A 15,023-nucleotide genomic window follows, 5' to 3' on the forward strand; every position below is an offset into this window, starting at 1 on the left:
TATATTTTCAAAATATAGTCCAAATCCAAACCAGCTTCTGGCAATCAGACTCCAGATGTGACTTTTTAATCACAATTTTTTATTTTATTTTTTCATTTTAATGTTTTTTTTTAATGATTTTTATTTTATTATTTTATCTTTTTTCATTTTAAATGCTTTTGATTAAATTACTTGTTATTGTTTTTTATGTGTTTTTTTAATTTGGAAGAAATGTTTGTTCGTGCAAAATATATTTCTCTATGCTCTAAATCTCCTTTTGGTAACTGAAAATTAGTGCAAAAATATAATTCATAGATGAAAAATTAACAGACATATTTTCATCCATCTTTCAAGAAGTGTCTGAAATGACTTAAGGAACAAGTTGTAACATGTTGGAAGTCGATCTGGATCATTTCTCCTGCGTTACCTTACATTTATTTTACGAGCTTCAACTTCTGAGTGTTTGAGCTGGCGGCCATGCCTCCATCCACAGACACAACGACAGTGGATGACTCTTATTTTGTTACAGTGGAACAGCGAGCTACAAACTTAATCGGTTCTTCATCATTATTCGAATCTAAAAGTTTCTAAAGTGAAGCAGAGATATATACATACATACACAGTGTATATGACATAAATATGAATGTACATATATGATGTACATATATACACACATAATATACATATATGAATACACATAAATATAATATACATATATGAATACTAGGGGTGTAACGGTACGTGTATTTGTATTGAACCGTTACGGTACGGGGGTTTCGGTTCGGTTCAGAGGTGTACCGAACGAGTACACATGCTAGCAGCGGCCGGGCTCGGACAACATGTTAAAACCAGAGCTGAAAGACCCTCCTGCCTCGTTAAGATCTCCTGTTTGGGAACACTTTGGCTGCGCGATACAACAATGGAGGACGGAGGTTTGCCGAGATTGTTCAGCAGCTGCTTCTGACAACACGTCAAACATGTGTTGCACCTTTCCTGCTTCCGGCTCCCATAGTGTCTCCCTTGCACGCACAACCCTTCACTCTACCCGGCAGTGGGTCTCCACAGCTCCGGACTACAGGGTAAATGAAGAGTCCGGCAATTAATTGCAAATCGTGGCTTTATTGAGGTCTTGCACTCAGCCAATCCAACAAAACACCAGCCACTCCCGTACTCACTACCGCTCCCTCACCACGGTCGCTCGCCCACACACTCACTGACGTCACATGCTGTCAAATATTAAAGGGCCACACACACGCTACTCTCATAATACAGTGGTTCTCAACCTTTTTTCAGTGATGTACCCCCTGTGAACATTTTTTTTTAATTCAAGTACCCCCTAATCAGAGTAAAGCATTTTTGGTTGAAAAAAACAGATAAAGAAGTAAAATATAGCACTATGTCATCAGTTTCTGATTTATTAAATTGTATAACAGTGTAGAATTTTGCTCATTTGTAGTGGTCTTTCTTGAACTATTTGGAAAGAAAGATATAAAAATAACTAAAAACTTGTTGAAAAATAAATAAGTGATTCAGTTATAAATAAAGATTTCTACACATAGAAGTAATCAACTTAAAGTGCCCTCTTTGGGGATTGTAATAGAGATACATCTGGATTCATGAACTTAATTCTAAACATTTCTTCACAAAAAAAAAAAATCTTTAACATCAATATTTATGGAACATGTCCACAAAAAACGGCGGGCGGTGTTGATGAACGTGGACCCCGACTTAAACAAGTTGAAAAACTTATTGGGGTGTTAGCATTCAGTGGTCAATTGTACGGAATATGTACTGTACTGTGCAATCTACTAATAAAAGTCTCAATCAATCAATCAAAAAAAGCACTACATATGTAGAAAGGTTTTGTTAAAAAAACATTCTGAGCCTTATCTTATTTAGTTATTATTTTATATATGTTGACCACATTAACCCTGGCAATGGACCCTGTGTGTGTATGTACAGTATGTTATGCCATTGTTTACAAATTTGGTAAATAAATAACCCAAAAATTTATATTTTGTTTTTTTCTTACTGTACCGAAAATGAACCAAACCGTGACCTCTAAACCGAGGTGCGTACCAAACCGAAATTTTTGTGTACTGTTACACCCCTAATGAATATGTATATGTATATGATATACACGTATAAACATTTACACATACGCGCACTCACACACATAGACATACATACATATAAAACCAACAGAACAAGGAGGTAATAGCTCAACAATCTCTTTTTTTTAATCCAGACAACACTTGTAGAATTGTTATTTTTCAATGTATTCGCTTTTTAGAAGAAAAAAATAAACAATCTGCATTACGGTGGTCAGTAAAGGAAAAAAATATAAATTAGCTGCACCGTTTTAAAAGCCGCAGGGTCCAGAGTGTAGGAAAAAAGTAGCTGCTTACAGTCTGTTCTCAATGAACGTAACGACGGCGTGTCCTCTCCTCAGGTGCCTTGCCAGGTCACATGGTCACGTGCCTCCGATGAGCCCCGAAGTGAAGTGGACCAGAACCAAAAGGAGGTCCACTGGAGGCGGGTCTAGTACCGCGAAGGACCCCTTTGGACTCCCCTCGGCTCCTTGGCCCGTGCATAAAGAGGCCAAAGGATTCTTACACTTAGTCACAACACGGAGGACACGGAGACGCAAACTTTTGTGGCAACTTCTTCAAGACGTCATCTTCACCCGGGGACAGTTCCAGATAATCCCGTGCGTACGTACAAAAAGAACCGTGGCGGTGATGATGTAAGCTAAAGTACGCCCCGCCCCCTCGCTGTCGGCCTCGTCTGTGTTGGTATGTGCCCTCTCCCTCCTGTCTTCTTTGTTGGTTTGATACTCTTTGGTTTGAACACAAATGCCACTTGATGCTTTCATAGGAGCAAGCGCGTGGATTTCTAATGAAATAAAAAGTATTTTTATCGGAAGTCGTCCAGTTTGGTGGTCTTCACGCTTGTCACGGGCGAGACCTTGGCGTCTCGGAGTCGAAAGAGGCGGTAGAAGCCGTTCCTGATTTCGGCGGTGCGGACGCCGTAGATGACAGGGTTGGCGGCGGCGGGGAAGACGATGTAGACGAGGCCCATGGCGGTGTTGGCGTCGGTGGGGATGTCGATGTTGAGGTTGTGCGACAGGAAGGTGACGCTGCCCACCAGGTAGAAGCACATCATGACCATCAGGTGCGTACCGCACTTGTGAAAGGCCTTCCAGCGGTCCTCGCTGGCCGCCGCCCGCAACACCACACTCAGAATCTTCATGTAGGAGAAGAAGATGAGCGGGATGTCCACGCCCACGAAGCAGGCGATGACGGCCAGGCCTGCCGCCCGGCTGTGCCGCGTGTCGCCGCAGGCCAGGCTGACCAGCGCCATGTGGTCGCAGTAGCAGTGCAGGATGATGTTGGAGGCGCAGAAGTCCAGCGAGCCCGCCAGGCCCACCAGCGTCACCATGACGGCGCCGCTACGCACCAGCGTGAAGAGCAGCAGCTTGACGAACGCCGAGGGGTTGGCCAGCTCGTGGTAGCGCAGCGGCTGGCAGATGGCCACGTAGCGGTCCAGCGACATGGCCAGCAGCAAGGTGGACTCCACCGACGACAGGAAGTGGGTGACGAACATTTGCGCCAAGCAGCCGGCCAGCGAGACGCCGTTCCAGTCCAGCAGCAGGCCCAGCAGCGTGCTGGGAGCGATGGCGTTGACTGCCGCCAGGTCCACCGCGCACAGCATGCAGATCAGCGCATACATGGGGCTGTGCAGGCGCTCCACGCTGCAGATCACGTACACCAGGAGCGCGTTGCTCAGCAGCGCCAACGCGTAGGCGGCGGCCAGCGGCGGCGCCACCACCCACCGGTGCTCGTGCAGCCCCGGGAAGCCACGGAACACAAAGTCGCTGTGCGATGCGTTATCCCCTGACGCCAACATTGCGGAGTTCCACGTCCTACCTGTGGTGTGTTGGCGTCCACAGAACGACGGGTCAAGTCTTGTTTTGTCTTATAACCCAACGTGAAATGTCCCGCGGGGACGTGAACCCTGAATGCAGCAGTGCTCTGATTGGCCACAACACCCAAATTAAACTCCAGGGTCTCATCAGGCAGAACAGAAATCACGCTATTAACAAACGATGCTCTAATTCTACTCACCTTTCTCAACAAAACGCAGGGATGCTAGCTTGCACACTAACCCCACCTCCCCCCCAAAAAATCTAATTTTTAACCACATTTGTATTTTTGTCAAATGGAGAGTCTTTAAGAAGTTGCTCTGTTGTTGCTCCTTCGAGCCAATTAGCCACCGCTTCCTGGGAGGACACACGGTTAATTACACGCCTAACGAGTCTTTTCTTTCAGGCTGCGCTAATGACGACGTTTAAGTCCCATGCTAATGCTATACTGTTACGCACGTCCTACAAACAAGCTAATGAGGGAAAGTGGGAACCGGCGAGGTGTGGCGTGAAGGAGGTTGGATGCTCGGGTACGAGGAAACACGAGATGACGAAGGAGAAGAGTCGTTAAGTACCGAGAAATTCCTTGCTTCTTTTAACTGTGTTGCCACTCGGGTTGTACAAACCCAGTTTCCATATGAGTTGGGAAATTGTGTTAGATGTAAATATAAACGGAATACAATGATTTGCAAATCCTTTTCAATCCATATTCAATTAAATGCACTACAAAGACAAGATATTTGATGTTCAAACTCATAAACTCTGTTTTTTTTGCAAATAATAATTAACTTAGAATTTCATGGCTGCAACACGTGCCAAAATAGTTGGGAAAGGACATGTATACCACTGTGTTACATCACATTTTCTTCTAACAACACTCAATAAACATTTGGGAATTGAGGAAACTAATTGTTGAAGCTTTGAAAGTCGAATTCTTTCCCATTCCTGTTTTATGTAGAGCTTCAGTCGTTCAATAGTCCGGGGTCTCCGCTGTCGTATTTTACGCTTCATAATGCGCCACACATTTTCGATGGGAGACATGTCTGGACTGAAGGCGGGCCAGGCAGGTACCCACACTCTTTTTTTACAAAGCCACGCTGTTGTAACACTTGTCTTGCTGAAATAAGCAGGGGCGTCCGTGATAATGTTGCTTGGATGACAACATATGTTGTTCCAAAACCTGTATGTACCTTTCAGCATTAATAGTGCCTTCACAGATGTGTAAGTTACCCATGCTTTGGGCACTAATGCACCCCCATACCATCACAGATGCTGGCTTTTGAACTTTGCGCCTATAACAATCCGGATGGTTCTTTTCCTCTTTGTTCCGGAGGACACCACGTCCACAGTTTCCAAATATAATTTGAAATGTGGACTCGTCAGACGACAGAACACCTTTCTACTTTGCATCAGTCCATCTTAGATGAGCTCGGGCCCAGCCAAGCCGGCGGCGTTTCAGGATATTGTTGATAAATGGGTTTGGCTTTGCATAGTAGAGTTTTAACTTGCACTTACAGATGTAGTAACCACCCAGTGGGCAACCATCCTTAGTTCAACGTCGAAGTGACGTTGAAATTACGTTGCGACGTCACTCAACCATATCCCGACCAAATCACAACCAACTGACCACACCACACCATCCATCCATCCATTTTCTACCGCTTATTCCCTTTCGGGGTCGCGGGGGGCGCTGGCGCCTAGCTCAGCTACAATCGGGCAGAAGGCGGGGTACACCCTGGACAAGTCGCCACCTCATCGCAGGGCCAACACAGATAGACAGACAACATTCACACTCACATTCACACACTAGGGCCAATTTAGTGTTGCCAATCAACCTATCCCCAGGTGCATGTCTTTGGAAGTGCGAGGAAGCCGGAGTACCCGGAGGGAACCCACGCATTCACGGGGAGAGCATGCAAACCACACCACACCATATGTTACAAATCTGGTTTGTTTTCATCATTGGGGGACATCGTCGTTTCAACGTCGTTTCAACGTGTACAATTCAACTTGCCAACCATTCTGCGCGCATCGGCCATTTGCGATAGTTTTCAACGAAACCGCCGCTTGATGGCAGCGTGCTGCACCACACACACCACCTATCGTATCACAGCTAGCTTGTGCGCATGCGTGCTGAAGTACTTTCCAATCCAGCAAGCAAGACGAAGAGCGAAGATTGGAATTGGAAATCGAACTATTTCACTGCAAAGAAAACCATCGACGTCCATAAAGATTCAGGTTTGTACCTTGAGATAATACTGGTTATTTATATCGATATAATTGTGGCCCTTTCACAAGAGGGTTGTAGGAAAACGAAAAATGTATCTCCCGCCTATTCTCAACGTTTATTTTGACTGTAGAAACTGGACCTGAGCAAACATTTTTTTTCTCCCGAAGCAGACAACTAACAATTTTTTCCCCCACTTGCCCAAAAGCAAACAATTGTTTTTCCAGGCTAACACAAAACAAAAAAAAAATGTTTGGTTCTGTACCCATTGTCTTTTACAGCCGCGCCAGTCACTGTATTAATTTACTTCCTCTTGATTTTCATCTTCAAAACACCCGTCTGGATGGTAGTTAGGTTTTTCTGGCTTATTTTAATGTTCATTTAAAATGTTGCCAGTTTATTTTACGTACAGGTACTTTTTAATTAGTTTGACTTGTTAGCAAGGCTATGTCTCAAAAGGCAAGTCCACGGGTCGCCCGTTATTTTTTTATTTTACTGATAAGGCCAGTACTGCTATTACAAGAGTTTTTGTCGAGTATTGAAACTTCCAAATGGTTTCACTGTTTACCTGTTGGCCAACATGTATACTAAAATATATGACAATAAAATATCCAGACAGATTTTGTTTCATATGTTTTATGATTGACAATAAAAGACTGCACGGAGCGCAGAAATTCTTGGGGGGTACAAAGTTTTTTCTCTTGGCACAAGGCGGCAACCAACATTTATTTTTTTGCAGAGCTTACAGGAGCAAACTTTTTTATATATATACGTCAGGAGAACAAACTATTTATTTTTCAGTTTTTGCTAAACAATCTCTTTTTTTCAAAAAAAAAAACCATACCCTCCCCCACGTTTCATCTGGTCCGCCCCTAAGTCTATGTACATGTACCACTACCGGTAATTTAAAAGCAGAACGTTAATGCAAGGCAATGTACCAATGATTTCAGTTTATGCATATATGGAACGACACAATACACTTGCTATGATACATAAAATACCAAAAAGGATAATTTTTTGATAAAACTGTCCTTCTATGTGCAGAAATTGGAGACAGTGGAGGAACTACTCGACCTTGACGAGTTGATAAAAACTCAACCAAGCAAGAAAGATTTGCTGGTAAGTAATATAACATTATAATTGTGTAGCTGTTTTTACATCGGAAATATTATTGTATTTAGATAGAAATTTCAGGTTATGAAATCGTGTAGATAAAACACGTGTAGATAAAACAGGCCCAATACTTGTATGTATGTGTTTGCTAGCCCACTCCCCCAGTGTATGCTAAACACATTCTCTTGTATATTTGCAGACAGCCAGGCTCTCAAAGATTGGTGGATATGACTTAAAGAGTTGTTTAAGCACCATCATGGAGAGGTATTTTCCTCTTTCACTACATATATATTAAAAATAAGCGATGTAAGACCCAAATTCTAATCTATGAGTGCTAGATCGGGAATTATAATAATGCAAAATTCCGTACTTTTTGGCCTGCATGTATGACTTGCGTGTTCAATTTCAGGCTCATGACAAATTAATTAATGTCCAATCTGAAAATGAAGGGAAGAGGGGGAAAAAACTGGCATTGCCGAGACGAAGTTGCTCGATGTAGTCACAGGTGAGTTTGTGTATGTGTTTAATAATTACATTGACTTGATTGGGGTAAATCACATGCACACTTAATTAATTTGTATTCTTTTTACCTGTTTACAGCTAGTGTCTTGGATACCCAGAAGGGGACTGAAACGATGGTCCATGATGCCATAAAAAATAAACTGAAATATGCCCCTGGACAGAAGGGAGGAATATGATGGGCATCACAGGCTAAATAAATAATTATATCGATTGACATTCTCCATTTTCTTTTTACTTAATTTTAATTTTGCATTAACAGGATTCAGCCTGGAGCTATATATGCACTATGTTTTGTTGTCTTTAATTATATTTATATATTGGTTGATCTTACGTTGAACTGAAAGTTGAATCAACGTTGAAACATTGACGTAGATTCTACGTCGGTATTTACACGTTGATCCAACTTTCATTTTCAACCCAGATCCAACGTTATTTCAACACGGGAAAGTAACGTTGTTTCAACGTTGATTAAACGTCTCTGTTAGGTAGAAACTGAAAGTTGAATCAACGTTGAAACATTGGCGTTGATTCAACGTCTGTATTTAAACCTTTATCCAAATTTCATTTTCAACCCAAATCCAACGTTGTTTCAACACAGGAAAGTAACATTGTTTCAACGTTGATTAAACGTCTCTGTTAGGTAGAAACTGAAAGTTGAATCAACGTTGAAACATTGACGTTGATTCAATGTCGGTATTTAAACGTTGATCCAACTTTCATTTTCAACCCAAATCCAACGTTGTTTCAACACGGGAAAGTAACGTTTCAACGTTAATTAAACGTCTCTGTGCCCACTGGGCAACTGTAGTTACAGACAGAGGTTTTATGAAGTATTCCTGAGCCCATGTGGTGATATCCTTTACACACTGATGTCGGTTTTTGGAGCAGTACCGCCCGAGGGATCAAAAGTCCATAATATCATCGCTTACGTGCAGGGATTTCTCCAGATTCTCTGGACTTTTTGATGATTTTACGGACCGTAGATGGTAAAATCCCAGATTCCTTGCAATAGCTCGTTGAGAAATGTTGTTCTAAAACTGTTCGACAATTTGCTTACAAATTGGTGACCCTCGCCCCATCCTTGTTTGTGAATTACTTAGCATTTCATGGAAGCTGCTTTTATACCCAATCATGGGACCCAACTGTTCCCAATTAGCCTGCACACCTGTGGGATGTTCCATATTAGTGTTTGATGAGCATTCCTCAACTTTATCAGTATTTATTGCCACCTTTCCCAACTTCTTTGTCACGTGTTGCTGGCATCAAATTCTAAAGTTAATGATTATTTGCAAAAAAAATGTTTATCAGTTTGAACATCAAATATGTTGTCTTTGTAGCATATTCAACTGAATGTGGGTTAAAAATTATTTGCAAATCATTGTATTCCGTTTATATTTACATCTAACACAATTTCTTAACTCATATGGAAACGGGGTTTGTACAATATACAAGTACTCATAAAAGTACCGCAGTACTAAGGAATTAAAAAATATACCGGCGATAAAGGTAAAGCAATGCACTGCAGAGTCCTTCCGGTGTTTTAGCTACTTCTAAATCACGAATTCTCGCCTCCATGAAGAAACTTGACAAAAAAGATCCTTTAGAATAAAACATAATGTTGAATATAGAGAACATACATATGCTTTATTTTTTGAATCAGAAATACTGAAATTCCACGACATACTGAATTTGCAAACAGCTAAAATTATACACAAAGCAAACATTAAAGGCCTACTGAAATGAGATTTTCTTATTTAAACGGGGATAGCAGGTCCATTCTGTGTCATACTTGATCATTTCGCTATATTGCCATATTTTTGCTGAAAGGATTTAGTAGAGAACATCCACGATAAATTTTGCAAATGTCGGTGCTAAGAGAAAAGGCCTGCCATTAATTTGAGCGAGGGTGAAAGATTCGTGTTTGAGGATATTGATAGCGACGGACTAAAAAAAAAAAAAAAACGTGATTGCATTAGGACGGATTCTTATGTTTTTAAATACATTTACTAGGTTAATTCTGGGAAATCCCTTATCTTTCTATTGTGTTGCTAGTGTTTTAGTGAGTTAAATAGTATCTGATAGTCGGAGATGTGTCTCCACGGGTGTCTTGACGCCAGTGTCTCAGGGGAGTCGACAGCAGCTATGGACGGCACAAGCTCAGCTTTTCTCCGGTAAGAACTGATTTTTTAACCACAATTTTCTCACTGAAACCTGCTGATTGGGATCCATGTCTGCTTGACCGCGCTCTGATCCATAGTAAAGTTTCAGCTCCGGGAATTTTAAACAAGGAATCACCGTGTGTTTGTGTGGCTAAAGGCTAAAGCTTCCCAACTCCATCTTCCTACTGTGACTTCTCCAATATTAATTGAACAAATTGCAAAAGATTCAGCAACACAGATCTCCAAAATACTGTGTAATTATGCCGTTAAAGCAGACAACATTCACACTCACATTCACACACTAGGGCCAATTTAGTGTTGCCAATCAACCTATCCCCAGGTGCATGTCTTTGGAGGTGAGAGGAAGCCAGAGTACCCGGAGGGAACCCACGCAGTCACGGGGAGAACATGCAAACTCCACACAGAAAGATCTCGAGCTCGGGATTGAACCCTGACTACTCAGGACCTTCGTATTGTGAGGCAGACGCACTAACCCCTCTTCCACCATGAACCCCAGTAGTGAAACAAAAATGAATATTATCAACAACAGTATACATTTTTGTTATAATTTCAGCATAGCAGTGATTAAAAATCCCTCATTGACAATAACATTAGACATTTATGGCTTACACTTGCATCGCATCTCATAAGCTTGACAACACACTGTGTCCAATGTTTTCACAAAGTTAAAATAAGTCATATTTTTGGTTTGTTTAATAGTTAAAACAAATGTACATTATTGCAATCAGTTGATAAAACATTGTCCTTTACAATTATAAAAGCTTTTTACAAAAATCTACTACTCTGCTAGCATGCCAGCAGACTGGGGTAGATCCTGCTGAAATCCTATGTATTGAATGAATAGAGAATCCTTTAAAATCGGGGAAAAATCGTTTTTGAATCAAGAATTGTGTTGAATTGGAAAAAAAATAGATTTTGAATCAAATCATGACCCCAAGAATCGATATTGAATCGAATCGTGGGACACCCAAAGATTCACAGCCCTAGTCGTTACTCCAACGATTACATCGATTTACTATCACAAAATCTTTTGTATTTTTTTTATTGTTTACAAACTCAGGAAATACGTCTTTGGACTCGGGAGAACTTTAAATATGACCAATGTATGACCCTGTAACTACTTGGTATTCGAACCATACACACATTTGTGGAATTATTTAAAACTAATGTAAAGTATCAAACAACAGAATAATAAGTGAGTATTACATTTGAACATAAGTGTAAATAGAACATGTTAAAACAGAAAGTAAGCAGATATTAACAGTAAATGAACAAGTGGTTTAATAATACATTTTCTACCACTTGTCCCTCATAATTTTGACAAAGTAAAACAATGAGAAATGATGTGTTATTAGTCCACACACACACCTTAAAGATGTTTTCATCCAGGTCCGTGAACACGTCATCAAGCCTTGTTTTCTTTGCTCAAACAACACATCATTAGCAAACTCCCTGGGGGTCAGAGGTCACTAGCTGGTGTCAACATGTTTGTCCGCGACTTGAGCCGCGTGAGACCGCTCGGCTTAATGGCGTCTCCTGGGACACACTTGTTAGCGTATCGACACTCCGGAAACATTGAGGCAAACATTTCAAAATGCTTCCTGTTTTCTCTCCATTCCGAACAAACTTAATTTCAATACCATTCTATCAGCACTCAATACAAACTGAATTGGTTGTGTTTTACGAATGTTAAAATATGTTACTTTTCCTTTGACAGAATCAGTTGGTTACAGTTATATACTTGTAAACTAAAACGTAGGTGTGTACCGATTAATTGATGTATCGATTTATCTATCTTAGGGTCAACTACATGGATCTGTGCTCGGCAAGTTTGCCTTCCGTACGACAGGTATCGATCCAACATGGATTTAAAAGGCAATCAATACTAGAAAAAGGAAAACATTGGATTAAAGTACGGCAGACTTTGTATGAAGTTTAGTAATTTTAAGAACAAGGACGTTCAACTGTGTTCAAGTCATCGCCATCAGTCGGCAAAAAAAAGAAAGGCGGATAGCTACGGTGGCCGAGAAAAATCACAACAAATACAAACGCCATGTGACAACATCATAAATTACAACAACTTTCAGCTGCAGCACGGTCGCAAAAGTCACAACACAACTTTAAGCCACAAAGGAAGCGACAAACACAAGGGAAGTGACAGCGAAGCAAGTTTCGTCGACGGACCGACTTCCTGAACATAGCTCTATAGCCCGCAGACTTTTTTTGGGCTCTGGGAATCACTAATAAGCCGGAGTCCTTTGAACGCAGATTTCTTGCCGGGACATATGGTACAACCGGCAAGATAGGATGGAGCTAGACCGTGTAGTATTTTATACGTAAGTAGTAAAACCTTAAAGTCACATCTTAAGTGCACAGGAAGCCAGTGCAGGTGAGCCAGTACAGGCGTAATATGATCAAACTTTCTTGTTCTTGTCAAAAGTCTAGCAGCCGCATTTTGTTTTAACTGTAATCTTTTAATGCTAGACATGGGGAGACCCGAAAATAATACGTTACAGTAATCGAGACGAGACGTAACAAACGCCTGGATAATGATCTCAGCGTCGTTAGTGGGCAAAATGGAGCGAATTTTAGCGATATTACGGAGATGAAAGAAGGCCGTTTTAGTAACGCTTTTAATGTGTGACTCAAAGGAGAGAGTTGGGTCAAAGATAACACCCAGATTCTTTACCGAGTCGGCTTGTTTAATTGTTTGGTTGTCAAATGTTGAAGTTGTATTATTAAATAGAGGTCAATGTCTAGCAGGACCAATAATCAGCATTTCCGTTTTTTTGGACGTTGAGTTGCAAAAAGTTGGCGGACATCCATTGTTTAATTTCATTAAGACACGCCTCCAGCTGACTACAATCCGCCGTGTTGGTCAGCTTTAGGTGCATGTAGAGTTGGGTGTCATCAGCGTAACAGTGAAAGCTAATACCGTATTTGCGTATTATGTCACCTAGCGGCAGCATGTAGATGCTGAAGAGTGCAGGGCCAAGGACTGAACCGTGGGGAACTCCACACGTTACCTTAACATAGTCCGAGGTCACATTGTTATGGGAGACGCACTGCATCCTGTCCGTAAGATAAGAGTTAAACCAAAACATGGCTAAGTCTGACATACCAATTCATGTTTTGATACGCTCTAATAAAATATTATGATCGACGGTATCGAAAGCAGCGCTAAGATCGAGGAGCAGCAACATAGATGACGCATCAGAATCCATCGTTAGCAATAGATCATTAGTCATTTTTGCGAGGGCTGTCTCCGTAGAGTGATTTGCCCTGAAACCGGATTGAAAGGTTTCACATAGATTGTTAGATGCTAAGTGTTCATTTAGCTGCTCTGCAACAATTTTTTCGAGGATTTTCGAAATAAAGGGAAGGTGAGACACCGGTCGGTAGTTTACCATGAGGTCAGGAACGAGGTTAGGTCTTTTAAGGAGAGGATGAATAACCGCTTTTTTAAATGCTAGGGGAACAGTGCCCGAGGAAAGTGATAAGTTTATAATATTTAGCACTGATGGACCTAATAATACAAAGAGCTCCTTGACAAGTTTTCCAGGAAGTGGGTCAAGTAAGCATGTTATCTGTTTTATTCCATTTACACGTTGTAACAATTCTTCTAATGTTATTTCATCAAAACATGAGAAGGTATTTTGGAGGGCAATATCCGCCGTATATACAGTCGTATCTGTGTTAATAGAACCCAGTTGTAGCTGGGACGCATTGTCTTTAATCTCCTTTCTAATGAGTTAAATTTTCTCATTAAAAAATTCATAAAGTCATCTGCCGAGTGGGTGGAGCTACTGGAAGGAGTCCCTTTTTTGGTTAGTGATGCTACCGTACTAAACAAGAATTTAGGACCGTTTTTATTAAGGCGGATGAGATTTGATTAATATTTAGCTTTAACTAAGTTAAACATGCGTTTATAAGTTATTAAACTATCACTAGATGCTTGATGGTGCACCTCAAGTTTAGTCGTGCGCCATTTGCGTTCCAGCTTTCTACATGATAATTTATGAGCTCTAGTTTATTTTGTAAACCATGGGTACGCCTTTTTGGAGCCTTTTTTAACTTCAGCGGTGATATACTATCAATGGTTTCGCGCAGGGCGTTGTTAAAATTGTTAGTGAGGTTCTCAATAGAGCCCACATACTTTGGGAAATATGCCATTACCGAGGGCAGTAGGCCAGCAAGAGTCATCGTTGTGGCAGCAATAATGTTGCGGCTGCTATAGCAGTTATTATTATTATTATTAGCTTGCCGAACACGAGTCTGAACTTCGAATTTTATAAGGTAATGATCGGACATTACTTTAGTATACAGGAGTATCATAACTTTGGAAACGGTGATACCCCTGACAAGCACTAGGTCTATCGTATTACCGTTGCGATGCGTGGGTTCATTTATTATTTGTGTAAGACCAGAGCTATTAATTATAGTCTGGTGGGTCTGATGGGGTATTCATATGGATATTAAAGTCCCCCATTATAATTATATTAGCGGCGTGCGTCACTAGATCAGCAACGAACTCTGAGAATTCACTGATAAAGTCCGAATAGGGCCCTGGGGGGGGCGGTAGATTACAGCCACGTATAGACGCAGCGGTGTGACAGACCTCATAGTGAGCACCTCAAACGATTTATATTTATTATTTAGGTTAGAACTAAGGTTAAAGTTTTCGTTGTATATTAGTGCAACCCCCCACCCCTTTTAAAGGCCTACTGAAATGAGATTTTCTTATTTAAACGGGGATAGAAGGTCCATTGTATGTGTCATAGTTGATCATTTCGCGATATTGCCATATTTTTGCTGAAAGGATTTAGTAGAGAACATTGACGATAAAGTTCGCAACTTTTGGTCGCTAACAGAAAAGCCCTGCCTTTACCGGAAGTCGCAGATGATGACGTCACCCGTTGAGGGCTCCTCACATCCTCACATTGTTTTTAATGGGAGCCTCCAACAAAAAGAGCTATTCGGACCGAGAAAACGACAATTTCCCCATTAATTTGAGCGAGGATAAAAGATTTGTGTTCGTGGATATTAATAGCGACGGACTAGAAAAAAAAAATCATGT

At 41.2% G+C, this 15,023-nt stretch overlaps 2 protein-coding genes across 4 annotated transcripts in view; one reads left to right on the forward strand and one right to left on the reverse strand.

Moving 5' to 3' along the window:
- The window catches only part of si:cabz01090165.1 (uncharacterized protein LOC100333421 homolog), a 95,855-nt gene extending 87,878 nt beyond the window's left edge, over positions 1 to 7,977 (forward strand). For 2 of the 3 annotated variants that reach the window (XM_061877756.1, XM_061877754.1), the window contains one exon: positions 2,432 to 2,904. The gene's annotated coding sequence lies outside the window, so the exon portion shown is untranslated. Of the gene's footprint in view, positions 1 to 2,431; positions 2,905 to 7,175; positions 7,251 to 7,443; positions 7,509 to 7,653; positions 7,750 to 7,844 lie in introns of those variants that run through there. The other variant, XM_061877755.1, reaches the window with a different exon arrangement.
- Positions 715 to 4,062, reverse strand: LOC133536976 (olfactory receptor 52L1-like). The gene has a single exon (XM_061877771.1). It carries the CDS (start codon positions 3,886 to 3,888, stop codon positions 2,896 to 2,898), a length of 993 nt encoding a protein of 330 aa, XP_061733755.1. The 5' UTR covers positions 3,889 to 4,062; the 3' UTR covers positions 715 to 2,895.
- Positions 7,978 to 15,023: the final 7,046 nt, after the last annotated feature.

The sequence above is a fragment of the Nerophis ophidion genome, linkage group LG18, assembly GCF_033978795.1.
Source record: "Nerophis ophidion isolate RoL-2023_Sa linkage group LG18, RoL_Noph_v1.0, whole genome shotgun sequence".
Classification (NCBI taxonomy): domain Eukaryota; kingdom Metazoa; phylum Chordata; class Actinopteri; order Syngnathiformes; family Syngnathidae; genus Nerophis; species Nerophis ophidion.

Bases quoted from the DNA above. Each gene is read 5' to 3' on its own strand.
- LOC133536976 (XM_061877771.1), bottom strand. From the start codon at position 3,888: ATGTTGGCGTCAGGGGATAACGCATCGCACAGCGACTTTGTGTTCCGT.